Source organism: Penicillium solitum (genome assembly GCF_028829755.1).
Source record: "Penicillium solitum strain IBT 25940 chromosome Unknown utg000003l_segment0_segment0, whole genome shotgun sequence".
In the NCBI taxonomy this organism is placed as follows: domain Eukaryota; kingdom Fungi; phylum Ascomycota; class Eurotiomycetes; order Eurotiales; family Aspergillaceae; genus Penicillium; species Penicillium solitum.
Window position 1 is genome coordinate 611,334 of NW_027072123.1, and position 27,140 is coordinate 638,473.

General features: G+C 49.1%; 13 protein-coding genes across 13 annotated transcripts; 4 read left to right on the forward strand and 9 right to left on the reverse strand.

The window, feature by feature from the left end:
- Positions 1 to 1,061: 1,061 nt before the first annotated feature.
- Positions 1,062 to 4,642, reverse strand: N7455_004142 (putative nuclear pore complex subunit Nup85; the record flags this gene model as incomplete). Its single annotated transcript, XM_040960199.2, has 3 exons — positions 1,062 to 1,516; positions 1,574 to 2,075; positions 2,132 to 4,642. The coding sequence occupies 3 exons, from the start codon at positions 4,640 to 4,642 to the stop codon at positions 1,062 to 1,064; spliced, it is 3,468 nt and encodes a 1,155-aa protein (XP_040809404.2).
- Positions 4,643 to 5,811: 1,169 nt separating this feature from the next.
- N7455_004143 (uncharacterized protein) lies at positions 5,812 to 6,423 on the forward strand (the record flags this gene model as incomplete). Its single annotated transcript, XM_040960201.2, has 1 exon — positions 5,812 to 6,423. One exon carries the CDS (start codon positions 5,812 to 5,814, stop codon positions 6,421 to 6,423), a length of 612 nt encoding a protein of 203 aa, XP_040809386.1.
- Positions 6,424 to 6,901: 478 nt separating this feature from the next.
- Positions 6,902 to 8,199, forward strand: N7455_004144 (Zn(II)2Cys6 transcription factor domain-containing protein; the record flags this gene model as incomplete). The annotated part of the gene is made up of 2 exons (XM_040960166.2): positions 6,902 to 6,976; positions 7,036 to 8,199. 2 exons carry the CDS (start codon positions 6,902 to 6,904, stop codon positions 8,197 to 8,199), a joined length of 1,239 nt encoding a protein of 412 aa, XP_040809357.2.
- A 166-nt stretch (positions 8,200 to 8,365) lies between these two features.
- Positions 8,366 to 9,350, reverse strand: N7455_004145 (RTA1 domain-containing protein; the record flags this gene model as incomplete). The annotated part of the gene is made up of 3 exons (XM_040960167.2): positions 8,366 to 8,826; positions 8,885 to 9,133; positions 9,194 to 9,350. The coding sequence occupies 3 exons, from the start codon at positions 9,348 to 9,350 to the stop codon at positions 8,366 to 8,368; spliced, it is 867 nt and encodes a 288-aa protein (XP_040809356.2).
- A 425-nt stretch (positions 9,351 to 9,775) lies between these two features.
- N7455_004146 (NAD(P)-dependent alcohol dehydrogenase) lies at positions 9,776 to 10,879 on the reverse strand (the record flags this gene model as incomplete). Its single annotated transcript, XM_040960158.2, has 1 exon — positions 9,776 to 10,879. The coding sequence occupies one exon, from the start codon at positions 10,877 to 10,879 to the stop codon at positions 9,776 to 9,778; it is 1,104 nt and encodes a 367-aa protein (XP_040809398.2).
- A 344-nt stretch (positions 10,880 to 11,223) lies between these two features.
- On the reverse strand, positions 11,224 to 13,058 carry N7455_004147 (uncharacterized protein; the record flags this gene model as incomplete). The annotated part of the gene is made up of 4 exons (XM_040960181.2): positions 11,224 to 11,421; positions 11,488 to 12,690; positions 12,747 to 12,827; positions 12,879 to 13,058. 4 exons carry the CDS (start codon positions 13,056 to 13,058, stop codon positions 11,224 to 11,226), a joined length of 1,662 nt encoding a protein of 553 aa, XP_040809425.2.
- Positions 13,059 to 13,539: 481 nt separating this feature from the next.
- Positions 13,540 to 15,606, forward strand: N7455_004148 (Leucine Rich Repeat domain protein; the record flags this gene model as incomplete). Its single annotated transcript, XM_065604695.1, has 6 exons — positions 13,540 to 13,686; positions 13,743 to 13,874; positions 13,935 to 14,045; positions 14,137 to 14,264; positions 14,317 to 14,857; positions 14,908 to 15,606. The coding sequence occupies 6 exons, from the start codon at positions 13,540 to 13,542 to the stop codon at positions 15,604 to 15,606; spliced, it is 1,758 nt and encodes a 585-aa protein (XP_065461595.1).
- A 484-nt stretch (positions 15,607 to 16,090) lies between these two features.
- On the reverse strand, positions 16,091 to 17,873 carry N7455_004149 (indoleamine 2,3-dioxygenase family protein; the record flags this gene model as incomplete). Its single annotated transcript, XM_040960134.2, has 5 exons — positions 16,091 to 16,306; positions 16,371 to 16,673; positions 16,734 to 16,894; positions 16,956 to 17,272; positions 17,380 to 17,873. 5 exons carry the CDS (start codon positions 17,871 to 17,873, stop codon positions 16,091 to 16,093), a joined length of 1,491 nt encoding a protein of 496 aa, XP_040809427.2.
- Positions 17,874 to 19,028: 1,155 nt separating this feature from the next.
- Positions 19,029 to 19,691, reverse strand: N7455_004150 (uncharacterized protein; the record flags this gene model as incomplete). The annotated part of the gene is made up of 1 exon (XM_040960983.2): positions 19,029 to 19,691. The coding sequence occupies one exon, from the start codon at positions 19,689 to 19,691 to the stop codon at positions 19,029 to 19,031; it is 663 nt and encodes a 220-aa protein (XP_040808558.2).
- A 1,180-nt stretch (positions 19,692 to 20,871) lies between these two features.
- On the reverse strand, positions 20,872 to 21,858 carry N7455_004151 (uncharacterized protein; the record flags this gene model as incomplete). The annotated part of the gene is made up of 1 exon (XM_040960954.2): positions 20,872 to 21,858. The coding sequence occupies one exon, from the start codon at positions 21,856 to 21,858 to the stop codon at positions 20,872 to 20,874; it is 987 nt and encodes a 328-aa protein (XP_040808586.2).
- A 924-nt stretch (positions 21,859 to 22,782) lies between these two features.
- Positions 22,783 to 23,879, reverse strand: N7455_004152 (glycosyltransferase family 34 protein; the record flags this gene model as incomplete). Its single annotated transcript, XM_040960988.2, has 2 exons — positions 22,783 to 23,479; positions 23,530 to 23,879. 2 exons carry the CDS (start codon positions 23,877 to 23,879, stop codon positions 22,783 to 22,785), a joined length of 1,047 nt encoding a protein of 348 aa, XP_040808588.2.
- A 698-nt stretch (positions 23,880 to 24,577) lies between these two features.
- N7455_004153 (protein PET117) lies at positions 24,578 to 25,177 on the reverse strand. The gene is made up of 2 exons (XM_040960973.2): positions 25,013 to 25,177; positions 24,578 to 24,955 (listed from the first exon to the last, which is right to left on the reverse strand). The coding sequence occupies exons 1-2, from the start codon at positions 25,106 to 25,108 to the stop codon at positions 24,782 to 24,784; spliced, it is 270 nt and encodes an 89-aa protein (XP_040808559.1). The 5' UTR covers positions 25,109 to 25,177; the 3' UTR covers positions 24,578 to 24,781.
- Positions 25,178 to 25,271: 94 nt separating this feature from the next.
- Positions 25,272 to 26,154, forward strand: N7455_004154 (uncharacterized protein; the record flags this gene model as incomplete). Its single annotated transcript, XM_065604696.1, has 5 exons — positions 25,272 to 25,388; positions 25,440 to 25,478; positions 25,536 to 25,569; positions 25,713 to 25,813; positions 25,884 to 26,154. The coding sequence occupies 5 exons, from the start codon at positions 25,272 to 25,274 to the stop codon at positions 26,049 to 26,051; spliced, it is 459 nt and encodes a 152-aa protein (XP_065461596.1). The 3' UTR covers positions 26,052 to 26,154.
- Between the last annotated feature and the right edge of the window lie 986 nt (positions 26,155 to 27,140).

The window sequence follows — 27,140 nt, forward strand, 5'->3', positions numbered from 1 at the left end:
AGTAAAAAGACCAGTCCAGTCCCATCCCCTCAGCTGGAATGTTCACATCTCTGACTCTAAAGTCTCACTTGGCAGAGTAATAGTAACAGGAACAGTAATAACACCACTAAAATGATCTACAAAGTGTGGCAGGGAAGTAAAGACGGTGAACACATAGTGAAGAAGGCCACCCCGCGATGAGCAATTCAGTACAGCGAGTCGGTGAGCCACAGGCTGTGCAGCCACAGCACAGTAAACGAAATACCAACATAAGTGATTATCACTGATTATCACTGGAATCAGGAATAACGGATCGCAATATAACTGGCTGAAAGACGTTCGATCGTCAATCCAAAGTGCCCCAAGTGGACATCGGGGCGTTTTTGAGTCAGAGAGCCTCTAACACAGCCCCCCCTGTCATTCCCACGACTAGTACCGAGTACTGCGGCTCAAGGGATATAGGGCTGTTGACCGCATATTGACAATTATATTTCTATACAAAATATTATCTATTCTCTTACAATTGGTAACATTCAAGCGGTGATATTTTGTGTGAAGTTGTGTTGGAGTGGAGCGAACTAGGCGCCCGCATTCAGCTGCTGACGCTAACATTAACCGAGTTGCCTTGTGTATGGAGAACGGAGTACGGAATACCGATGGAGCGATTCGCAAGAACCGGTTTTTTTTTTAGTTTGACGCTAATCACTACGTTTTCCCCGTTGAATGGGCGGAGGTACCTTGTGGGTTAACCGTCAGAGGCCGTAGGGCTGAGGGGTCAAGCCCACTTGCTGATGATTGCCGTTTTCGGTAATAGGAACGTCGAATTGAGTACGTATTCGCATTACATTGCATATACACTGCTGCAGCAAGATATGCAGGGAACTTAGGTACTGGCTCTAAGAGGATTAAGTGGAATAGTAGGTCTGATATCGTACAGCGCCTGTCACAAAGACAAAGCGGGGTCCCGAATAAGTAGTGGTGGTGTGTGTGTGTGTGCAAGTGGGCTAAGCTAAATTCATTTTCCCAGATTAAAAACACCCATTTCCAAAACTAGGCCTCCATTTTACTCGAACTCCGTAATTTCACATCGATCCCATTGCGCCATGACTCAACCCGCGTGCCAATCCCAGTCGGAGCATCTGGAGGATATCCTCACCCTTGGCAGTCTCGGGAAGCCCGGCACGCCAATCCCACCCACGACCGGCGGCCTTGTCACCTGGCGCGGGCACGAGGACGCCAGAACTGCCTACAGAGGTAGGGCCCGATCCTGAACCGGAGCGTGTGCGCGCTGACTCGAGCATGTCATTGCCGATGAAGGCGAAGCTGGACGCGGAGAAATTGGACACGGATTTCTTCAATAGCGCGCGCGGGGAGGGGGGTCCATCTAGTCCCCCGCGAGTTGAGGATTGATATTCGAGTAGGGTAGACCGGAAACATTCCTCGCACTGTGCGTATACACGGGGGGTGACGGTTTCCAGATCCTCGATTGCGGACAGGATGGTAAATTGTTGAGACACAGAGAGCACGGCAGTGGGTTCTGGTTGGGGGTTAGTATCAACGAAAAAATGTGATGTGGTTAGATTGGGAGACTCACGATTCACAAACGCACAGGCTTCACCCAGCAGAGCTAGCAGTCCATCCACCTGCACAGCGGAATCACGGTCTGGGTCATAGAGACCTCCGTAAATATTATCTGCCGCACTCCCAATGACAGCCGCAAGGGCTTGCGCAGCGGCGCGTCGCCGAGCCAACGGCTTATACCGTGGTCGCTGACCCTCTTGCAGTTCGAATTCCTCGTCGCGGATCTCATAGAACCGGCGCAGCGTCGCGTAACCACTAAGATAGAACTGGAGAATCCGAGCAGCTTCTTCGTCGATTTGTGCAATGAACGACAGGCATGCTTTGGGTTCCTTCATCAAAGCGCGCAGTTGTTCATCGAGATCGGCCGTCGCAGGGTACGCGCGTGATTGAACCAAGCTGTAGGAAATCAAAAGATCAACAACTGACTTGACCTTGCGTCGGCTCTGGGCACGAGCATAGCAGACGAGAGCCAAACCGAAGTTTTCGGATTTCGAAGTCAACATGTCGCCAAATCGCTGTCAATAAATTAGCACTGGGTCAGATAGCCAGCAATTCCCTTCCATCAACTCACCTCAGATACCCGACGCCCTTGATCCTCCAGCTCAAGTTCCGAGCAGAGAACCACTAGTTTATCCAACTGATCAGGGCTTTCCAAAGGAAGCTTATCCACGATCTCGGATACGGCCTTCTTCATCTGGTTTGCATCGTCGAAGCGGCTCAATACCTCAATAGCCAGCTCCCAGCCTTCACGGGAGCTGTGTTCGTCCTCAATAACGGTTCGGTCATACAGCCCGAATGCGTAACTGTGAAGAATGTCGTCCTTGTGCAAATGGCGAGCCGGAGACTTGTTATCCTGCCCGTACGAAAGAACCATAAGATCATTCTCAGACAGACCAGGTAGTGTCTTTTGGCTGCTTCCAGACTCAAACCAGCCTCCCAGGCTGGCAACTTCTGCGACAGCGGAAGCCACGCAAAGTGACCATGCCTGTACTAGCTCCAATACGCCCTGCACGTTGCCTTCGAAGACAGATGCAAGACCGACCTCCACGCTGCTGAGTGTATTGGGTCGGAAATCAGCGTTGTCGGACGCATCGGTGGTGGTGTGGCTAAGGGCTAGTTCGAGGCGGTCGAGGTAAGCGCCGCGCATGTTGCGATCAACAGGGCGAACGTGGTTCTTTGGGCCGCGTGAGCGCAAGAAATCCTGGAAGTTGTCGCTGGATGAGGTAGCACCAAAGTCCATGCCAGAACCAGTGTCATCCTCACCATCCCACCATGCTGTCAAAGCAATGGTCGCCTCCACCCAGTCTTGAGACTTGCCCTTGATGGCAGATGGGTCGCCCAGAATAATTCTGTAGATAGATCTCAAGCTCTGGTAAATTGACCATGGGACACGGCTTTCTGCCATGCGAGCCGATTGTGCGAATGAAATTGGGTTCTTGTTTGAGTTAAAAGTGGACAGTCCAAAGTTGACTGCCTGGAAGCGATTCTCTGGGACCGGCACAATCGATTCATCCCGCTCCTCTCCCTCGGCGAATTCCTCCAGGTCAGTGACAGCCGAAAGAACTCGCTTCCGGTACTGAGACCAATCAAGACCGGTGACCTCCCAGTCTTCAGATTGAGTCCCAGGGCATGATTCTAGAATTTGAAGAGCCTTGTTGATGCAGCGCTGGATGTTTTGCAGCTGTGCGCCGCGGTAGCCAGGCTGTGGGAGGCCATCCTCCAACGCTGAGCGGGCGTAGTTGAAGTCTGCGGAACGGAGAACATCTGCGGCATCAGTCAACCGACCACGCAGCACAGAGGCAATGATAATATCCCAGAAGTTTGTGGATGCGGTCGGGTTTGGTTCCACATATTTCAATGCTTGGAGATCCTTGGTCTGCGATGCGTGGTTTTCACTGAGCCAGTCAAGCAAGATCAGTGGCAGAGACTTAGGAACGGGGGGTCTTGTCATGGCTTTCACCATACCAGCAGCCCCGGTGCGCATGGGGTTGATGTGGGCAGTTGAAGGTGCTTCACGGGAAGGGTGGTGGATTTGGAGCAGCAACGAAGCCAAGAAGGTAGCTTTCACGAGGTTGGGAGCCTTCTCCCCCGGTCCAATGCCAGAATGGGCACCGTAGGGCCGGTCAATCCCACTTTCATCGGCGAAAGTCTGCCAACTCTCTGCCAGTTCCTTTGATACATTGGACAATACAGCATCAAAATCGACGTGTTTGAATTCGGCAGCTTTGAGCTCGTCGGAAAGTTTGCCCAGGGCATCCTCCGTTTTGAGAATCATCTCACTTGGCTCTTTAACAAGGGCAATGCGGGACCTGGCCGCAAGGTTGTGAAGAATGGATGGCATCGCGGACGGCTTCTTGGGGGCTAGGTTGGTCTTGCGGACAGGCGATTGGTGCGCCCAGTGTTCGTCAAGCTTCGGTCGCTTGGCATCGCTTGGATTCGAATAGATCGGTTTGCGCTGCGCACCCATGGAGGGCTGGGATCCGAAGGGGTTTCCGAAAGCCGAGTCTAAGAAGTTGAAGTTCTTGGACCTATCCTTGGTGCTCATGTCCATTTCCTCTTCAGTTTCCTCTTCTGGGAGTTCCTCTTCCTCCGGTTCCATCTGGCCTTCCTGCTCTTCATTAAAGTCACTCATTTGGGACGAGGCAAACCCATTAGACTGTCCGAAATCCATTGAATCCCCAAATCCGCCTCCGTTTGGCACACCGAAGCGAAGGCTAGAATTGGCTGTGGGCTTGAAGGAAGGGGCTTTGTTCTGCTTGGGCATGGCATAATCCGTCGATCCAAAGGATGACCCGAAGATGCTGTCATTTGTGTTGATGTTACCGGATTTGGTAAAGACAGAGTTGGAGAAGTCATTTCTCGAGAAGGAGTTCTGGTTTGTAGAGAATGCGCTATTGTTTGTGGAGAAGGAGTTGATGCGCGAGCCACCGTTGATGTTGGATGTAGAATGCGGTATAAATGACCCTGCAGTGGACGGCGGCGGGCCAGCAGGCGTTGTCGACACATTGCTCCAGAGACTGCGAGAGCGATCTTTATCTGGAGTCTCAGGTGGACTGGACTCATAGGGTACTTGGAACGACATCGCGGGGTGGGGTTGTTCAGAATGAGAAGAGACGGGTTGACGGCATCAGAGGATGCAAGTTTTAGGCCGCAACAGCTCTAAGAACTGTTAGATGGAACAAACGACGATATCAATCGACAAAGACTGATTCGCCAGGCAGCGAAGAAGGTCGATGCAGTTGATTGTTTGTCGGAGAAGTTCCCTCTTCTCCAGAGTTGCTTGTTTTTCCTTGCCCTTCACTTTCCGCTTCGACGCGACGGCGAAAGTTATCAGGCATTCAGGCATAAAGATTTTGATCATGTGATATTACTTGAGGCTAGTCACGTGTTATTGCTTACTCATGCTGCTTTGGAGCCTTGAAGATCAGGCCAAAGAGCGGACGGCCACCACGTGGCGATCACCATGATTCCCACCTTGGAAGGTTGCAATGTACATATACTATCATGAAAGGTTATACATAGAAAAGTGTCTAACACAGAATATACTTTTTCTACCACCTTCGTATACATCTAAGAAGACACCTAACAGACACCTGACAAGAACACCTGAAACGACATGACAAGGCCGACTATTCTTGTCTTGTGAGGTTATAAATAGAAAAGTCTCTTGCAGAAAGTATGCTTTTTCCCGTGTCTTTGTATACACCTAATTAATTACAGGATGTATTGGCTATGCCTAATTAGGGTTAATACGGAAGAGCTTACGATTATGTTACAATACATGCTACATAGTCTACATACTATGGACCCAAAAGCGATTCCGTCTGCCTAAATAATTCTGCCAAGCATCTCTATTGATCCGTCGGGGCACGTACGGAGTAGTTGGCGGGGGGTGAGGAGTTGTGCCAAGCCAGGGTCCCCCCCACTTTAAATTGGCTGCGGTAACCCCCGTCAGGTGCACTCCGTACTCCGTACAAAGTAAAGCACTGCCAGGATCATCAGGCAGGGATCAGCAGTTGGGGGCCAAACCCCGCGCATCTGATTGCATGGGGGCTCACAAGGCACACCTAATGACCTCAGCCTTGTAAGGGTAGGCTCGTATAATACTTGCTCGAAGAGGGCTGAGCTTCTAATTGATCCGAGAATCTAGATATATAACGAACTCACTGGTCCCCAGTCCTTGGGGAAATAATCCCAAATGTTCACAAATCTACTCCGAATGAGACCATTCTCAAGTTCATCACATCCATCATGAATCCAGCCGCCCAGTATCACATCACCCACCGCTCCAAGTGTGAGAGCTACAATGTCAGCACAACAGACAAAATACACCTCTACCACATCGACAACTCCTCCTTCACAATAGGAAAACCAGACCTGACTTTCCACCACAGCCCTGACTCCAATGGGCCCATTGTGGGAGTGTGTAAGTTCCGACACTTCTCCTCGGACTGTGAGATTGGTCTAACGGACCCGGAACGGCCCAACAAAATGAATTGGGAGTACCTGCACAAAGAAGGCTTTATCTTTAAGCGCGCATATTGGTTCCGCATGGAGCTAGACGATGGCACCAAGCAAACTTTCACCTGGAAACAGACCCGCTCGCATGGCAGTGGATCTGGAAACCATAAACTAGTCGAGGAGACTAGTCAGACCGTTATCGCGGTGCTTTCTTCTGATGGCATCTTTTCAAAGAAAATCGGCTACGGCTACTTGGATATCTACTCGAATCTAGGGCCGCGATTCTACCTTGTGGCTCTTATCTCTGGAATTGCCGTAGTCGAGAGGATCAGACGTGCGAAACCAAACGCGGCGGGGGGAGCTGCGGGGGGCTCTTCTGCCGGTGGGGGAGGAATTTGTTAGGCCGAGGATGTCTCATTAATAGCACATAATTATAAGGTCATGGAAATCTTGGATGAGACTTGCGGTTTATTTAGCGTTATTTTAGCTATGAGAAATACCCTTAGCGCAACTGCTACATTCTTTTAAATTTCTTAAATTTGTTTAAAACTACCGAGTACGACGCATACAACAGTACCGAAGTACGAAGTACTTTGTGTAGACCTAATTGAACGGTTAAATAAAAGGCTCGCTCCGAATGCCCCAAAATAAAGGAGGCAGTGCAAGCGAGACAATGTTTCAAATGGGACAAGCCTTTTTCAATGGTTTGATCGACAGGGTTTGATTATATAACCCTATACTATCCCCGGGGTCCGAGGCCCCCGAATAGATCGAATCCTGTTGCCTACCCTTAAAAAGGTAAAAAACAACCCTAAATAGTGGGAAACCAAGAGCCTCGGTCTTTTTTCTTTCTCTTTCAAACTATGAATCCAATAACCACATGACTATGGCGCTCCGACGACCACATCGGAAATCTCGCCACGGTTGCGTGGAATGTAAGAGGCGCCGAGTGAAGGTATGAAACAAGAGGGGAAAAAAAAAAAAGAAGAAAATAACCCACTCATCCCATCATAGTGCGACGAGTCCCGACCATCCTGCAACAACTGCGCCCATCGCCACTCCGAATGTGAGTACGGGTCGTCATCATCTATACTGTGGGCAAATGATGGGTCCGATAGCGGACAGACAGGCGAGCCCGTCTCAGGCCTTCGTTCACCTTCGAGTCCAGCCACAGACACAGCGGCAGCAGAGTCCCTCGGAATCCTGACCCAACTCAACAGCGAAAATGCCACCACCTCAGCCGGGTCCGCACTGAACCTCAACGACCTAGAGCTGATGATCCAGTGGTGCAACACGACCTTCCAGACACTGTCACGCAATGAGCGCACCGATCCAATCTGGCGCACCATCGTGCCCGAAGAGGCCCTCTCGCACCCATTTCTGATGCATGGCATCCTGGCCCTGTCATCGCTGCATCTCGCTCGAACAGGACCAGATCCAACCCGTCGAGGGTCGTATCTCAATCGTGCCGTCGCGCACCAGAATCAAGCGCTGGCGCTGTTCCGGGAGATGCTGGGTGACGTGAATGAGAGTAATGCCAAGGCAATGTTTGCTTTTGCGGGAATCGTGGTTATCTACACGTTTGCATTCCCGCATACGCCCGGCGCGCAGGATCCGTGGGCCTGCGTCGACGATTTGTACCAGGTTCTTGTTTTGACGCGCGGTGTGCAGCAGGTTATCTATGCCCCGCAGGATTTTACGACTTTCCTAGTGGACAGTTCTTTCGGACCGATTTTGCAGATTGAGGAGACTCAGGGTCCGATGCCTACGGATACCATTGCTATGCTCAAACAACTGCGCGAGGCAAACAAATTCTGCGCAGCGCGAGATCCGAGACATGAACTGCAGGTTTATGAAGGGTCTATTGCGAATCTCGAGGAAATGCTCAGTTGGTGCTACAGCGGGATGAGGGCAAATACGATTGCCGGGAAGTGGGCGATCCGCCTGAAGCCTCGGTTTATGGAGTTGCTACGCGAACGAGAGCCCTTGGCGCTAGTCATGCTAGCGCACTATGGCGTGCTCTTGCAATATTTGAAGCATCGCTGGTGTTTTGACGAGTGGTGTGTGAGGGTCTCCAAAGCCGTGTGGGCAATATTGGACGATCAGTGGAGGCCACTGATCCAGTGGGCCATGAAAGAGATTCTCGGTGTTAACTTTCTGGAAAAGGTTGGGGGTTGACATTCTGAAGCATTTTTCTGTTCTATTCATATTCATATTCGTATACCCAAGTTCAAAGCGCTGAAACCGCAGGAGAAATTCCATAACAAAAACAAAAACAAAAAACAATTCGAATCTCCACCTGAATCTTTCCACAATAATCACAACAAATTCCGATCCGAACCCGTTAAACCGCGTTCGAGCCCTCCATGACCTTCAACCCACCCATAGCCGTGACGGCATGTCCCCGTCCAAGAAGGTAATTCACCTCGCTAGGGTGAATGACCACGAGAATGACCATCATCGCAAACATCAACAATCCATCAAAGACATAAATGAAAACCTCATGCTGCATGAGATAACCATCTGTGCCCTGGGCATACTCCACGACACGAACGACGGACCGAATGAGAACAAGGATACTGGACGATTGCAACGCCCACATATGCTTGCGCCATGGGTACTGGTCCGCCACCGTAAGAGCTCCGGAGTTAGAGCCCAGACGCTTCTGGAAGACGAGCGACGAAAGCAGGAAGAAACCAAAGAAGACGATTTGCACGATGAGACCGCCGATGATAACGTTCTGGCCGGTGCTGGTGGAGGAGGAGGGGTCGGTAGAGTTTGCACCGGTGACCATGATTCCCGCACCTGTGAGAGTATATTAGCATTAAGCTTCGAAAGAGCCAAGAGGGGGAAGAAACCATACCAGAAGCCTGCATCAGGAAACTCAACACATCACCCGTGACGAAGATCTTGGTCATCCAGTTCACCCGAATCAGGGAAAACTGCTCTCCCTTGACCATAATGATAATTCGACCCAATTCCATGTAGATACTGGCAGCGAAGAGTGCCGGCGCAATGAGCAGCAATGTGCTCTGCATAACATAGGGTCCAATGGTCCAATCGGGGGATTGTTTCGATGACATGGCGCGGCCAATATATCCAACTAGCTCGACTGGGAGGTATGTTAGTACTGGAGATGTCTGGGGGTTGTTTGGGTAATGGATATACTCACAGTATCCGCCAATCAAGAGCGGGATGAAGAACCATGTTCTTGTGCGGAACAGATGGAATGTGTGCATTAAAGTAACAATTGCAAATAAGACAATGAATACTACTGCAGCACCCATTGAAGGGTAGTAGTCATAGGCGATCCAGCCGGCGGGAGCCATCTTGAATGTAGATTGAGTAGGTAGGAGGTAAGGCTAGGTTGGATTGAATGAATGACTTGGAAAACTGAAACTACAGACCATTCTCTCCACTCTTATATATGTTCTAGTTCAGAATTTTCCCCTAAATCTAAAACGGGATCTAGGTAACCCTTGGAAAAGAAAACTCGTAGAGTTATGGAAAGGAGATTTCGTATACTCGTACCTTCGTACCTTCGTAATCTTGTCCCGATGTGGAGGGGTGGATATCCACTAGTCCCAATATGGAGCGGAGTACGAGATACGAGAGTCTAAAATCTTAATTATTTTTATCAAGTGGAGACTCCCGTGGACCTTCCCAAAGATAAACGTTGTAAGTGGAGATGAATCCCATGGATGCTTGTTCGTAACTCATCTCGTATAGAGGGGCTGGGAATTTGTTCTAAAATCTACAATTTCGCCTTCTTCCCATTTTGCAGTACATACCGATATCTGGCCTTCCCCTCATGCATATCCACTAGCGCCTGATTAACATGCACCATATCCCTCTTCTGAATCCAAGGCAAGACCCTCTTCTCCGCAGCCAAAGCCAACATAGCCCTAATATCACCGGGGGAACCAATATTCGACCCAGTGACCTTAACCCCCTTCTGAATAAGACTCCAAGCCATAAGCGGCGGCAACGCATCCTCGGGCGCCCCAATCTGCACAAAAGTCCCATCCCGCTTAAGCAACCTCAAATACTGCGCAAAGGGCATATCATGCGCCGAAACCGTACAGAAGATAACATCAAGCGAACGCGAGTATTTCTTCGCCCACCCCTTCTCCTCACCCGTAGCAATAAACCCATCAGCCCCAAGCCCCCCAACAGCATCAGCCTTCTTCCCCGAAGACCGCGAAATAGCAACAACACGATCCGCCCCAAGAGCCTTCGCAAATAAAATCCCCAAATGTCCCAGCCCCCCAACCCCAACAATCCCCACTGTCTTCCCAGGCCCAGCCCCGTACTTTCGCAACGGCGCAAAAACAGTTACACCCGCACACAGCAACGGCGCCGCCTCAGCCGAGGGAAGAGAATCGGGAATCCGGAATACGAAGTGCGCAGGTCCGCGCCATTTATCAGCGAACCCGCCATACGACTTCGACTTGTCGCTGTACCGCCCGTTGTACGTGCCTGTCATGCGGGCGCAGTAGGATTCCTCGCCGTCGGCGCAGGCTTCGCAGTCTGCGCGTAGACAGGCGTCGCTCTGTGCGCCGATGCCGACGCGATCGCCGAGTCGGATTGCGTGGGGGGTGGAGTCGGATTCGATGGCGCTGCCCAGGCGTGTTACTGTGCCGATTATCTCATGGCCGACTACGCAGGGGTAGTCGGTGGGACCCCAGCCTGAGCGGAGGGTGTGGATGTCGGTGCCGCAGATGCCGCAGTGGAAGATGGAGATTTCGACGTCGGTGGGTGTGAATGGTTTGGGGGTGTAGGTTGTGTATGTTAGGGGGCCTTTGGCATCGTGGGCAACCCAGCCTTTGAAGGTGTCTGGTTCTGTGGGAGGGGACATTGTTTGGTGATGGTGGTTGCGCCGTGTATGTGCCGAGGTAGGTGTTTTGATGGAATTGAGTAATTGGGAGATTTTTGGTAGGTTCCTGGGGTGTAGAATTATAGAATTAGAGATCGAAGGTTATGAGGTTGAATGGTTTAAGGTAAATTCTCAAAACAAGCTCGGCATATGATGCGGAGAAGCCGCGGGCAAAGTTACCGAGGTCCATCTTAACTCCGGAATAGGCATACATTATTAGATTCATGTCGATCGTACGCGATTTTGAAAAGTGACTCCATATTTACATGCACTCGCTCCAAGTATGTATGTACAGTGCAGACTAGTGGGGGGTATCAATTGATTTTTCACCGGGCCACGCCCATGAGATCGTCAAGCTCATCAGTAGTGAGAGTACTTCGACGCCGGTTTGCTGGTCTGGAAGCTTTCTCGGGTCGGCTTCTCTTTCGTGATTCGCGCTCCTTTTGCTCATTTTGAGCGGCACGGGCCTCGTCTTCGACGGCGGCCAATTTTTGGTGCACGCTTAGTGATTCGTGGGATTTGAGCTGTGGGGCGAATTAGTCCTGGGAATCTCCGGGGCAATCTCCTGGGAAATCATTCTCGTTGCATACCTGATGGGGTTCCTTTGTTTCGGTCTTTCGCCTGGTTGGCCTGCGGGTCACGGTTTCAACTTTGTAGGCTTTGATTTTAAGGGTATCGTCGTCGGTAGTGTCCACACATGGTGAGCCTTGTAAACCTGGCGTGAATGAGACCTTCCGGGGACGCTTTGTCATGGTGTTTTCACTGCGTTCCCTCAAAACACGATCGGGTCGCTCGGGTACTTTGCGAATTTTGGACCTCATCTTCGGGGGATTGAGCATCTCCGGGTCTGGTGCTTTCTCCTCCGGTTCACTCATACCTTCCTCCTCATCTTGGTCCTCCAGGATTGTCGGGATGGGATTGGACTCTGGCAAGCTTTGCATGCTCATGTCCTCGGTTGAGTTAATGCTAAGATCGAGATTCATGCCGCGCTTCAATTCATCCGCTTGGACAGAGTCTCCTCCATCTGCAAGACGACGCTGCCACCCACCCATCATAGTAACGGCCTGCTTCCACCGGGATTCCATCTTCACCCAGCCTTCTCGCAATCGTTTGATCTCTTCGTCTCTCATCTCAACCTCTTCAAGAGGCACGAATGACGGGTTGGTAAGCAATGTGCGTAGATGATCTAGTACGCCTTCCATGTGAACGGATAGTTCTTCACACGAGGTTGGAAGCGAAGTAACAGGCCCCGCAGAAGACTTCTGAGCTCCTACGCTCATAGCCATACCCGACTGCTCATTCTCGCCATTCCCATTCTCAGCCTGCGTCAAGCCTTGTAGACATTTCAAAGTATGAACAGTGCTTCGCGCAAGCTCAATCAGGGTATCATTCTCATCACTGAGATGCTGGCATAACTCGGTCAAGAAGTCGGTGGTTTCCTGCTTCAAGCTATAACCGGGGTCATTTACCCGTTCTCCGCCGCTAGCCAAAAGACGGGATCGATCCGAGGCAGGGTTAATGTTGATAGTAGTCACACTCAGACCCTCGCGCTTGCCTCGTTGTCGCTCAGCCAGATGCGACTTGAGCTTCTGCATTTCCAGGTCTCTCTTGCGGATATCATTGGCGCATTGCGCTCGGACTTGTTGGACGGTACTCTTCATGCGCTGGACTTGCTCCTTGAAACTTCGGATGTTCGCTTCGGCGCTGGACATGTTGGACTTGAGCGTGCGCGTTTGCGCCTCTGCCAGAGCAAGCGAGCGAGTCAACTCGGATGTCTTCGTTTTCAGTTTTCCCTGCACAAAGAACGAACGTTAGCGCGCTGTGCAACATGAGTAGAGTGAGGACGTACGATCTCCGCGGTCTGTTCCACCTCGCTGGCTTGCAGCGTCCGAATAGTTGTAGATAAGCTTTCGCGGTGTTCGGACTCGCGCTAGAAGTTGTCAGTCGCCGATCAAGTCGTATCTCAGTGCAGCACACGCACGTCTCGTCTCAAGACCAAATCGTTGACCAAATTGATCACACGAGCCATGGTGCCGTCTATCCCTCCATCTTCATTTTCTGGGTCGGCAAAATCGATCGCACGACCACCTTTTAGCAATCCCCTTGCCAGTAAGATGTTGTTGACATAGGTCGAAGCTGCCTGCAGGTTATGCGACTCCATGGCAGCGATCACTTCTATTGTCGACGCAGATAAGTCCGAATGCCGAATGGGGAAGAAAGTAAACACGGAGGTGCGGTGACCCTTTCGTGCCAAGTGTGCAGCTATATTGGCGGTGAGGCAAGGCGTTTTTATTCTGCCGTTTTTATTGCGGAATTGTGTCGCGAGTCAAGACAAGCTCCAATTTAGTTTGATATGCTCTAAGATTTCCATAGAGAGAGGTATTAAAATTGAGCATAACAAATTTTGTTTTTTTTTTTTTTTTTTTTTTTTGTTTTTCAAAAATTAGAAGAGCCAACCCAGAATCCAGAAGCAATTGAATGATATCCTGATAGTAACATAGTGCGTCGTCATGTGCATACCGCGTGGAGATAAGCAATCACCCAACCCCCCACGTCTTATTTGTCCCTTGCGTGGCATTAAACCTCTCCCTCCTACCCCACTCCTTAATTCTCACCAACCGCCTTTGCATCTGCTCTTCAATATGGCTTCAAGGCCAGATATGCGTGTAGTACGGGCAGTAACATCCAAAAAGAAGGTGGACATAGATCAGGCTGCTACGCTTCAGCGAACAGGCCAAAATGCTTACAAAGATGGGGATCTCCAGGGCGCCATCGAGTCCTTCACCCAAGTACGTCCCATCGTGTTTGTTCCGTCGCGACTCATACTAATCATGTGTATATCTAGGCATTGGTGGCAAACAATGAGGATACTAGAATTCTGGATAATCGTGCCGCCACATATTGCAAGCTGAAGCAGTACAGCCAGGCCCGCGCTGATGCCAGAGCTATGGTTAAGCTTGCACCCAACGACGACCGCGTAATTATCCGCCTCGATGCTTACTTCTCAATTGTGGGCTGATCGCTGACTTTGGAAAAGGGATATCTGCGCTTGGCCAAAGTCCTATGTCTAGATGGGAACTTTAACAAGGCCCGAGACATCTACGAATATGCCCTCCAAAAACTTCCAGCTGATCACTCAGGCCGTGGGGTAAGTTTCTTCTCCTTGGCTTTCTGTTCTGTTCACTTTCAATGTGATATTTATTTCGTTATATCTCTTTTCCCATGCTAACTATCTTCAGCTTCTCGAGCAGTTACTCAAGAAACTACAGGATAAGCTTGCAGGAGGTAACCGGCGCGACCCATTCACGATCCTGCCACTAGAGATCGCACAACTCACGCTTCGGCATTTATCCTTCAAGCAGGTCGCGTAAGTTTCCATCCTCACCTCCGAGATCCCACTAGCTCACAACATCATATAGGGGAATCATGCGCGTCTGCAAAGGATGGAGCCAGTTTTTAGGCGGTCTGACTAGCCTCTGGATGCGTGTTGACCTCACCGGAGCTAGATCTCGAGTACCATGGACATCTATTCGAAACTACATCCATCGATCGCGGGCGCAACTGACCAATGCCACTATTACAAATATCGTGCCCTCTACCACGTCCAAGGTGCTCGACATGCTGAGCAGATGCCCCCAACTAGAGCACCTGGAGTTGATGGTTCGCTATGACTATCCTAAAGAGTTCTACCTTAAGATCAAAGATTTTCGACGCCTGAAGAGCCTCGTCTGTGGAGCTGACATCAGCCTTTCTCACGCGTGTGTTGGGAGTATTTTATCTACCCTCTCGAAACTTGAGAAAGCTGTTTTTCTCCGTGTTTGGGACAATCCTACCAGAGAGCCACAACCCACGTCGACATGGCCTGAACATCTCCCAAATATGAAGAGTCTAACTATTGGGTCTTCACAAGAAAATCCTCACGGCTTGATCTTCCAGGAGGTAATTCCAGGGTTGGGATTGGTAATCTTTCTCTGCATTTGATATCTCGTCCTTGCGCTAACACAACTCAGGCTGTATATCCCAATCTAGAGGAGCTGGGGCTAGTTTGGGATCCTGCTCGATCACAATCATTCCGATTTCACCCGATGGCAGGGAAGGAATATCTTCCCCCGCTCCGCATACTAGATCTTCGCGGCGCGACTATCCAATCCTCGTTTTATTCAATGCTTCCAAACAGCCTTGAGACCCTACGGTTTTTCTCAGGGTCCATCGGGCCTACTCACCTTGGTAGAGATACGTTGTCGCCGGGACAGAATAAACTCCCAAACCTGAAGACCTTAATATTCAATGACACCCCATGGGTCAATCACTCAACACTCGCTATATTCCTACTTCATTCCGAAGCTCCCCTTCGAACCCTTCATGTGAACCTTTGCCACAACATGGACAGCGCGGTGCTCACCGAAATTCTTTACATGCTCGACGAATTTAATCCAGAATTAAAAGAATTAACCGAGTTGGGAGTTGCCTGCATGGCTGGCATGGACGATTCGTTCGTCAAACGTCTGTCGGAAATGTTGCCAAACCTGAAAATCCTTGACTTGTCGCAGACCAGAATTACCGGTTGTACCATTCGCATGTTTGCGGATGCCCGGAATGATGAATTGGCTATTGAAAAGCTTGACGCCTTAATCATAAAAGGATGCGACGATGTGTCTCGTGATGCCATTGACTATGGCCGGCAAATGGGACTCAAGATTGTCACCTAGGGGTTGACAACATTTGGTGATAATCTCTTTGGCGTATGATACGCAAAGGCCTAGGGAATCACCCCTGTACAATACAATGACGTGGACTTAGATGGACACGATACGTGATATGATTATGAAATTGATCTTGAAACTTCCTTCTTTATCCTCATTATTTTGGTCATATCGTAGCCTCGCGGATTATTAGTCCGTCTCGGTAAAGACAATCCGACCAAGAACTATCTAGCACAGACCCTTGCATAGGCATCAGCTGATACAAAACACAGAAGTCAAATTCTTCTATCCAAGAATCACAGTTCTACAATTGGGATTTCGTACTGAGCCTGGGCCTAGTAGTGAAACATCGGCTTGAATCGGTAAATATACAAGATAACAGCGGATACCGACAGTTACACACACGAGAATAGAAGATAACATAGTCTGACAGTCTCAAGCAATGCGTTAATAAAGCGAGAACTAAGTAAAAGGCCACCTGGGCAGCTACCTAAACCCCCCGTTCCTGACACCACCGCTCAACCTCTCTAGCGAGCTTCTCCTTCTGATCACGCACAAGTTCCATCATAGGCTCAACCTGCTTCCTGTGCGAGGCAACAAGGTCCTCATTATCGTTGACAACAGCGACACCATCCTTCGGCGCAAGATTATCATCGTAGATTTTGACCATGAGCTCCATAACAGCAGAGAGCTGATTCGGAAGCCACTATAACACCAGAACAATCAGCATATTGACACTCACACAGTAGAGAAATGGGACTTGTACTCACGGTTACAATGGGACTACCGCCAGTAGCAGTAGGATGCGGCGTACGACGAATGATATACTCACGCGCGAACAGCCAGTGTCGCCAGCGGAAACTGCGGATGTGGTTCAGTGTGCGCAGGAAGAGGACTGCGGTCTCGGAGTCTTGGATGGCGTATTTTTGGACGCCGATTTCTTCGGATTTTTCGCGGATGTAGGTGAGGAATTCGCGGTGGGGGAGGGGGCGATAGGCGCGGAATTCGTGGAGGATTTTGGTGAGGGGTGTTTCCGGCATGGGGATTTCGCAGAGGTGGTCTAGGAGAGGGATCTGTGGTTTGGTTAGTTGGAGCTGATCGTTTATTTCTTCTGGTAATGTTTGGTTGCTTACGATGCTGTCGTTGGCGCCGCTCTCGCCGCGGAAGTAGAGGGGCTTGTTGTCTTCGCAACCTTCGTAAACCACGCCATTCGGGAACATGGATTGATTGGTGATGCCGAAGATGAAAACGCGGAATGAGAGGTATTCTGATGGCTTGGAATTGCCCCACATGTCTATTTTAATGTCAGGTTAGACGATCTAGAAGATGGAATCATGATTATTAGGGCTGTATACCTTCCATGGATGCTTCGATCTTCTCCATCGACTTTAGGATCTCTCGGAATCCATCGTTGATTTCCTGTCGGGAGCCATGCTGCTCAAGGGAATCAACGATCTTCAAGACACCTCCAATGAGCGGGCCAGTCTCCTTGACCATGTCGACGTGAGTCAGGATGAAGCCTGCCTCGGAGCTCTTAGGGTCGAGACCTTTCTCGAAGGAGCGAATCAGACGAAGATTGGAGTACTCGCTCAGACCCTTGGCAGGGTCGGCGACAGTGTAGTTGAACAAAGCATATGAAGCAGCATATGACATGAAAGGTGGTAGGTTCAGGCTAAGGATAGATGTTAGTTACACTCTTGTTATATGATGAAGATGTGTATCGATATGATCCACAAGATATTAAGGTAATAAAAGAAGGGAAAGAAGAGATAAACTTACATCTCAGCACAGCGATACATAGGACGAGCAACAGACTGAGGTAGGACATCACGACCAAGTCCATAGCCACCTTCCGGGTCATTGTTCCAGTGCTCCCAGCAAGGCTCGAGCAGGTAAGACGAGGCCAGGAAGGTATAGTCACGGAAGACTGCAGCAATAGTGAAGCGATCATGCGAGCCATCAGCGAGGACCAGCTTCTCGACCTCGTCAGTCAAGTCGGTAAGCTCAGCCTTGACAGCAGGGCCAAGCTCATAGGTAGCCAACAGACCGGGCTTGCCATCAAGCCTGACGACAGGGAGACGATTGACGAGAGACAGCAGGGCACTGAAGGCCTCTGGCAGCTCGACAGGGGCAGTCTCGTAGGGCAAGAAGCCTGTCCTGGTAGTGATAGTGAAGGGGTCTAGGGAGTGGGAGATGGATGAAGGGTCATCATGGATGTGAGGGAACCGCTTCAGGGTGGTAGGGGAAGGGTAGGGCACTTGGGTTCGAGTCATGATGATATAAGATGAACCAGGTAAAAGAAAAGACTATAAGTCTATTCAATATGGGTATGGGAATAAAGGGTGTGTTGGGGTAATGTAGGGAAGAGTGTAGATGTATAAGCCAAAGGCTAAAGACCAAGTCAAGAGCCTAGGGAGTAGGGAAAATGGGTAAAAAAGGATGAATAAGAAGCCAGGAGACTCTGAGAGATGAAAGAAGACTTGGAATTCTGAGATTTTGGGCGGGTGAGGAGCAGATTCTTATAATACTTTGAGGCCGGTAACAATTCCGGCCTCAAGTCCATATTACGAAAGAGAATAGCAGATAGCGTGGATCCTGCGATATCCGATGTTACATCATGGAAATTGGTTTTGTCTATCCTAGCTAAGACTCGAGGCACATTATATGAGTATATTCAGCCAAAATAAGATACTTTGACATCCATCTCGACATCTATATGATCTATACAACTGCCCAGTGAGAGAGGGCAGAGGACAGTCACGGGATGGCGCTAGGCCCAATACGGCACGGGGTTTGAAAGGCGGTTTCAATGCTTTGCCTGGGATTTGATGAAATTCCATGGTGGCGTATGTTAAACCTGGTGTTTAAAATGCTTATAACGAAGAAATTGGCCACTTAATGGTGATCTATTACGGATAAATGACCAATGTTGTCTACTCAAGTTATGATGTATGCTCTATAGTCCATGCGCTGCCAAGCATTGATGACCAGATCCCACCTTTTGATTGGACGATAAGCACAAATTTAACTTCCCTAGCGTTCGGAGGCCGGAATGCTACCGGCCTCCGAGAGTAGCCGGCCTCGTTATATGTCCTGGGTAGGTTTGATACACAACATAGGACCCCTAAATTGGTATGACTTGTGTTATACTTTGTGTGATTCTCGAGATAAAGTGAAGATTGACCTATGGACAGTTTTATATCTTTGGAGCTTTTATTATCTTGCTATTCAGCAAATTTGAAGTCGCACTTGGTACATCTTCAAATATATATTGAAAGTGAACAAAAGAACCTATAGTACATTTGCGTCACAAAAGTACTTGATATATTCAGCCACTCTATATGTTATATACCAAACAACTGAATGTAAATTTAAATTTTCTTTATGGTTGACAATCTCACAATCCATCGTTCCCTTCCATATCGTTTTCATGCAAAAACACGCTCAGTCCTATTCACCACCAAAGTCCGAGAATTGTGATAAAAAGTCCCGTGCAACTGCGGCAAAAAATACTGTAAGACTGCATCCGCAACACCAGCCGGCAGCGAGCTCTTGTCACCCCAATAGTGCCGCACTAACTCCCCAGCACACCCGGTAGCTGCGACCCCGGGACACCCATTTGCCTCTGTACAAGGCAAGACACGAATGTCTTGCGATCTGTTGAAGTCATACCTAACATGGTTCCCAAATGCAGACTGCTCATGTGGCCATTCCCCACCCCACCTCCCGCACTCTGGATAGCGCGTTTCGTTGGGACAATTCTCCCACGCCTCAAAGAGTTCATGGGTACGAGGGCTCTGCTGGGCAATAATAAAGCCCGTGTTGAGAAATGTGCGGTTATTCCAATCACGATTGTGGGGTGCGTCTGGATCAAGAGCCATGGCAACTAGAGTCTCTGGAGTGATCTCCCAGTAGTTGAATAGCCATTCCATGGGTAGATTGGGGTAGGGCATGATGGCATCTGCATCTATAAATACAACATATTCGTAGTGTTTCAACGCTTCCCTGATCGCAGTGACCTTGGTCCATGTTGCAGATCGACCGACTGTCTGGGGGATTTGAACGAGTCGGTAGTCGTAGCCGTGAATCATTGCTACACTCGTCAATCACAAAGTAAAAGCAGATAGAAGTGGGACGGACTAATTACCGAACATGAAATGGTTGAGTCTTCCACTAGTATCTGGAGGAAGTCCGGTCGCGTTCAATGGAGCCTTGCTCAAAACACCTTTTGGGCCATCAAGATGGCGGCTGTCGACGTCTAAAATGAGTATTTTCTTGCCTAATGGTTCAGTGAACCTCAATGGTTCCGCAAGCCAAAACATTTTCCCTGTGCGGCCGACAAATATGGTTTTCGTAATGGGATGTATATACGGATTGTATAGTTTGCGAACCGTGGAGGAGTATGGGGAGCTTTTGATAGTCCATTGAAAGTGTTTTCTATACCAAAGTTAGTGTTTAATTTCAATGTTTTGCTTTGGGTGATCTCGCACTGCGCTGGTTGATCAATCAATACACTGTTCAAGCAGGAGTAGGCCCAGAAGAGCGCACACGCTATCAGACTCGAAGTAAAGATGGCGGTGACTCGGCGAGGAAACATGAGTCCTGACCTTGGATGGCGCATGGAGATGGTGTATGCATGTAAAATGGAGATCCAATCTGTTGATTTGATATAGAATAGGATTGACATGACATGACATAATGTTGATGAAGTATGGAATATCTACCAGATTTCCTCTGCCATTCCATTTTGAATACTCACCTCTTGCCGCTTTTTGCTCCGGAGAACTAACACGCCTTTATTTACTTCTCGCTTCCGTTCGTTCCATTTCTTATATTATGTAGTTGCGCTATTGACTAAAAAGCTAACCGGATGGATTTCCGGGGTTTCGACGCTGCCTCTCCTGAATTCCTCTTCTTTGACCGAACTTCCCGTCCCTTCAATTCGAAGTTCAATTGCGAACGGTGGAAGTCGATGATTAGAACACGCTGCAACTCCTCATTCCACAGTATGTTGCCTAAGCGAAGGCCCCCATGCATCACCCCTAGGGAATTTATTTCTTTCCTAGAGCGTCGAGTCTGCTTTCGCAGTTCTGGAGAATACTCTATACTATTAATAGTCTCACCACCCCACCCCATGAGTAACATATGCCGAATCTCACCAGCTCCGTGGAGGAAGTAACTCATATTTAGATCGATCGGGCCAAGGAACACAGGGATCGCTGACCCCTGGGCTCTCTGAAGAATACGATACAACTCTGTTTCAAGAGAAACCTATGGCCAGAGATGCGTTGTAGTCCCTTTGCCGACGACTGTGTAGCCATAGACGGCACATGTGATCTTGAAAAATGCACCATATGACCCGCACTTGTTGAGTGGTGTACAATGTTGATCGATATCTGTATCTAATTGCTGGTTGAGCTGGCGAAGAAAGTCCGGTGCCGTGATTTGATGTTTGCTACTTCGGCCTTGTGTATGTAAAGCCACATTAGGACAATTCTGATCTAGGATGTCATTATGCTGAAGCCCAAGCAAGCATTTTTGGGTATAGAACTGCATTGTATGTTGTCGGGACTTATCTCCTGGGTTATGATGAAAACCTCCCGACCGCGACGATTGCTGAGGGGATGATGTGACCTGGCTAAGATTTCGCTTTCTTCTAGGTTCAGGCGCTCCCTGGCTCGAATCCGAGTCTGAGCCTGAATCTGGAGGTTGGTTGATGTTTCGTGTAGGCGCACAGCCACTTTCAACCTGTGCCCGAGCTTTAGGCGTGGGCGATTGCAGAGATGAAGATGGTTCGTAGTCAGAGCCTGTGTATTCTGAACCTGATGGGGTTTCCCGTAACTCTATCTCGGGGATCTGTGACCGTATAACAGCAAAGCTGGTTGCCCAGGTATGTAGTTTGGATTTAGCCTGCTTTCGCCAGGCATTATCGCGGACATGGGATTGACAGCTCATCAGAGCTAGACAGAGAACTCGAGCGATAGCCGTGGTCGGTTGTCGGTAGCTCAAGTCATCCTGCACCTCCATATTGGGCTCACACAGAAAGTATAATAGGGTATCGGGGGCTTCGAGCGGTACACGAAGAAGGACTAACGCAAGTCCAATAGTCACATAAGAGTATTCAGGCCCTTCACAGATCATAACGTGATATTCTTGAGCAAGGACCGCCCCGACCATCTGTTCTGCGTTGTATTGCAGTTTTGATGCCTTGTCTGTAGGGATAGATTGTCGCTGGGCCACTTCATCCCTGAAGTTCATTGGACGCAGGCCTATTCTAAGATTCTCCACTGTGAGCTTGCGGGGTGGCTTATATTCGACAGTCACGAGAACGTCACTACTACCATCTAGTTTGTGATGGATGCAGAACCGATCAGGCCTCGGTGGTTGCGATGGATCATCACGGGCACCAGCTTCAAAGCTATTGGTATGACTTTCAAAGGAAACCCCCTTACCAAGTCTGAAACGCTGCTGAGCTTCGGATCGATTACATAGCTCTGAAATTAGATTGCACACATGGTTTTCAACGCCAAGTTTTTCGTAAGTTACCAACTCGTCTTCATAGCGTAGAATGCCCAATGATTTGGCGACGCCTCTTAAGTTCAGCCACAGACCAGAAAAGTCGGTATGGATGCTCGCTGTCCGCCTGAACGTAATCGCAAACTGGGTTATATATCTTTTGCTGTACTATATGACAGTCTTCCCACTTATCAAGTCTGGTAGGGCAATGCTTCCCCCAGGGTAAGGGGGGGGGCGTCCCTTGGGTGGAACGCGATGTGGTTCTGATTTGCAAGGGCTGAGAAAGCAATTCATGGCAGGTTTGGACGAATTCAATGAAGGTCGTCTTTTGGGTGGACTTAAGAAAAAGCTTCTTGTAGTCGGGAGAGCTTTCGCGATCCATTTAGACCGAAGTACTGGATATATAAGAACGTTGGAAATTTATGTTGTTGTTTGGAGTCTAGGAGCCCCTGGTACCCCTGTTCACTTGTCGGAGACCGGCGAAAGTCTAGGGCCGAGTCATAGACCTCTTGAGATGTGTCGCGTTGGAATTTTCTAAAACAAAGGTCTGGGAGGGTGAAGGAGCAAGAGAATTTGCTTAAATCGAATCTAGATTTTGAAATATTTCATCCAGTGAGAGACATTTTGAACAAGCCAATAACGAATGATGCCTCCCATATTGAACGCCTACGCTACCCCGATCAACCCATTAAGATCCTGGAGCAGCTGCTGTACCAGCTCCATATTGTCTGATTTCTCCCGCAATGCGTTCTTTAGCGCACCGACTGCTTCCTTGGTATTTCCGGACACTGCCTCCCCAGACTGCAGTTTCTTCTCCGCAGATTTGATACTTTCCTTCGCACTTCGCATCTGCGACCAGTACACTGTGGTCTTGTTGAGATATCCAGTTTCCTCAAGAGGCAAATTCCACTCATGAGGAGTCGTCTCGACGATATCCAACCATTTAGCCATGTGCGGCCATCGGCGCTCCCCCAGGCCTGGGAAGTGCACGAGCAGATCTCCCCTTTTGCCTTCATACGCCCAGTCCCATTCGTAGGTGTTGATCCATGGCCGTGGCAGGTAGGAGACTCCATCCGCGTAACCCTGTCCCTTTGGACCCCCGGTCGTCTTGTTGAGCACACGTCTCATGCCTTCCTGGTCGGCAGATCGACCGAGGTCAATCTGAGGGAGATAAAGAGGGTAGCCCATTGTTTCGGTAAGGAAACTGATCATCCAAGGATGGACATGGAGGAACATGATTCCTGTGTTGAGGCCATTTTGGTCCTGGGCTGCCACCAGGTGGATATCTTTCAGGTCTGATGGCGGAAGGAAGACTTCAACGGGGATGTCGTTGTTCAGTATAATCGAGTCTGCATCTACCCACCTACAAAAGTCAGTATTTCTCAAGCAGATACACAGAAAGAAAAAACATACATCAACCATTCCATTCTCTCGCCGGCTGGCTTGGTCAATTCATTGATCACCAAAGATAGCAGATAGCTCGGTTTATTCCAAAATCCGACCGCAATGTCCTGTCGCAGGATATGCATGGGGTATCCCCATCGCTTCCCGTGGCGTTCATGGCTCTGCAGCGCTCTTTCGTACATATGGTTCGTCTCTCCGTATAGCATGGACACTTTGGCGACTCTTTGCAACTTGTTGCTGGGAGTATCATCTGACTGGGGGATATAAAGCGTCTTGTAAGACTTGATTGAGACCCAAAAAACACATATAACTGATAGAACTACCAGGATGATGTTCATGGGTCGTTGTTTGAATCCCATTTGGTGCTGAATCATGGCTGACATCACCGCGCAGGTGCCAGACTTTTCATGGTAGATGAGAAGAAAAATAATGCTTGCTTGAGATAGATGAGATTATTGCTGGATTTAGAGTCCATGTTTGATTCGAGGCCCGGGAGTTGTATGAATCCGTACTTCCGGATTGGGAATGCCGTTTTCGGCAACTCAACCATATCCAATCGATAGCAACGAATAAAGTCCTATTAAGGTGATTTATAAATAGGTATTAGTTCAATAATTGTAAGCAAAAGGTTCATTTAATCTAGAACCCATGGAAATCTGTGTTGCGTACGGGTACGGGCCCACTGCCCACATGGCGCGTATGAAGCCCGCAACGGTGGTGTCCAGGAACACCTTTGGTGGGTGTTCGGAGTAGATTTATGATAAGAAGGAATGTCACCAGATCTCCAAAGAAACATTCCCGCGACTAAGAGCGACACCTAATATATTACACAAGAGCATTTAACCGCCCACACGACATGGCCCCATACTATATTATAGACCAGAAAATCATAACAGAATGTCCGATTCTTGTCACCGCACTGGTGTATATACTGTAGGTCTTAAGCTTGTTTTGAGATCACAGAGCAACCCAGATTACCTGGAAATTACAGCATTGGGTATAACATATCGGTTAAATAGTACCAAAACTGGCAGAGGGACGATTTCCATGTTATATGGTACAGATGAGCATATATTATACACCACATGTTTCAAATATTTGTACAGCATCACATATGCAAACAACTTTAACTCCTTGTTCCCATGCATCAGCGACCTGGCCGCCGTTGAATTCATTGGTATAGCCAGAACCCATCCAGAACGAATCGCGAACTGGATCGCGCAAAATAACGTAGCTCGATATCCATAGTCAAACACATGCATTATGACCCTGGACTCGTGTTTTGGCTGGTTGTATTTGAGTCGCCGGTGGTGCTATGTACCGTCTGGAGCTTGAGGTACTCCTGCTCGAGGGCCTTTTGCATTTCAAAGTCGGCCTGGCGTTCTAGTCGGACACGCTGCTTTTCCATATCACGTTCGACTCCTCTGTGCATAGCCTAACATCCAAAAAAGTAAGTATATGCCAGAAATAGAGAATCGAATCTGTAACATACCGCTCTATCCGCCTCTTGTGCCCAGTGGACAAACCCGATAATACCCATTGTGCCGAGGCCAGTGGCTGCGAATGTGAGTTTTGATGCGCGAGACATGGCAGGATAAATGAGAACACGGCTCGACACAGAGGTTCAGCAAATAATGGTCACAAACAATGTTCTGGCGTGTTAGCTGTTCATCAAAACGAGGCCCGGGATTATCAGTTTATCGATCACCGGGCGGCGTTTGGTGGCAGAACCCCCACCGCTCTGGGGGGCGATGCGTGGCTCCGATCGACCTAGGCTCGGAGCTCCAGACTCGCCGTTTAATCGTTCCTGTCCAGCCCTATTTCCCCTTTGCCCTATTTCCAAAGCTCAGAGGTCTCTAGCAAATATGGTGAGCAGTCCATCTCGGAATTGATGGCCAGTCGCTAACGGTGAACAACAGTCGGCTCAGAACTCCGCGGGCATTCAGACCCTCCTCGATGTAGGTCTTGGTTGTATGTTGAACGCAGCGTGGAGATACTAACCACAGAACTGCCAGGCCGAGAGAGAGGCTCAGAAGATTGTGCAGAAAGGTAAGTCCAACTTATGCTTACCCCTCATCGCTGCCTATCACAAACACTAATACGTCACATCACATTTAGCCAGAGAGTGTACGCAATACAAACTTACCTGTCACCATTCGCTTCATCGAACTAATTGTTTCGCAACAATACAGACCGTACTCAGCGGATAAGAGACGCCAAGTCAGAGGCCCAGAAGGAGATCGAGGAATACAAGAACCAGAAGGAAGAGGAGTACAAGAAGTTCGAGGGCGAGGTGAGATACAGCTTCTAAACGGCGGTTATACCCAGGGGGCTTCACAGTGCTAACCTGACTGTTTCGCTAGCACTCAAGCGGATACAAGGTAGCCGAGGCGGAGGCCGACAAGGAAGCCGAGGTCAAGCTCCAGGAGATCAAGGAATCCGGCAAGAAGGAGGGCGAGAAGGTGATCGCAGACCTCATTCGTGTGACGACCGACGTCAAGCCCGTGGCGTCTGAGAAGATCAAGGCATAATGTAGATATTCTGGGTTATCTTTTCTTTCCTCGCGTGAATGCGCTTGCGTGTCTGTTCATCGATATCCAATTGTCGGACAATATGATTTTCTTTTTGGTTTAACCCTGTGTATATGATCTTGATGGAGTCTGGATCTCACTCATGCTGGAATACGCATGTCGTATTCATATTTTATGGTGTTCCCAAACATCAGGCTTGAATCTAGGCTTTTCAATCTGCGGCCTGTCTGAGTACTGAGCACCACAACACAGTTATTCGTCCTTATTGACCCAGATTACTCTTAACCTCTTGTGGAGGGCTATGCTTTGACGAATTTCAAACTACATCACGAATCCACCAAACCAGACAACACACCCCTGATACCCGTGGCTGTTCTTACTCGATACCAGGTGATGGCAACGAGAGGCGCAGGATGGTTCAATGCGCTAGATGAACCCCCAGGCAGGTGTCAGTATTCATTCCCGTTGAATGGATTTCAGGGCAACGAGTCCTGCTGGCAACACATGCTGGCGCCAGTGGCGCTGTTGGTTTTAAGGGGTGTCTCTACTACTTCAGATCCTTCGTCGGGCTATATCAGTTGCCTGTTATTATAAAAGGAGATTCCGCTTCATTCGAGACAAGATAATTTTAGATGTACAGTAATGTCATATTCCAAAAAGCGACCTCTTCCTATGTGTCTTTCTCCTGGGCCACTCCCTTCTCCCCGGCAGTTCGATGGCCCTCACAACAGGCAATCGCAGCACAAGAGAAGTCAGTCACAGTTCTCGCTACTACTACAGCTTCTATATCGCTACAACAACCTTGGAGTATACCGTGACTACGTTTTCCCATCGAATGGTCAAAATTGCTGCGATGTAAGAGAGTGGCTGTTGAAATTTGTCTATTGGTAGATCTTGGAATGATTGGTTGTCGTTTTGAATTAATTTCGCATAAAAAAAGCATTCATTATAATGCATCGACTTTCGAAGAGTTAGCTGAGGAAACTTTTCTTTCCTTTTTGTATAGGTTATGCTCTTTTGTAAACAGAAGTATAGTCCATGTTGGCCTGAGGCACCAACCCTCTTTCCCGTTGCGTCATTCCGCGCGGA

Coding starts and splice junctions, on each gene's coding strand:
- N7455_004153 (XM_040960973.2), bottom strand. CDS start 25,108: ATGTCTCGCGCATCAAAACTCACATTCGCAGCCACTGGCCTCGGCACA. Junction 24,956..25,012: donor CACAAGAGGCGGATAGAGCG/GTATGTTACAGA, acceptor TTTGGATGTTAG/GCTATGCACAGAGGAGTCGA.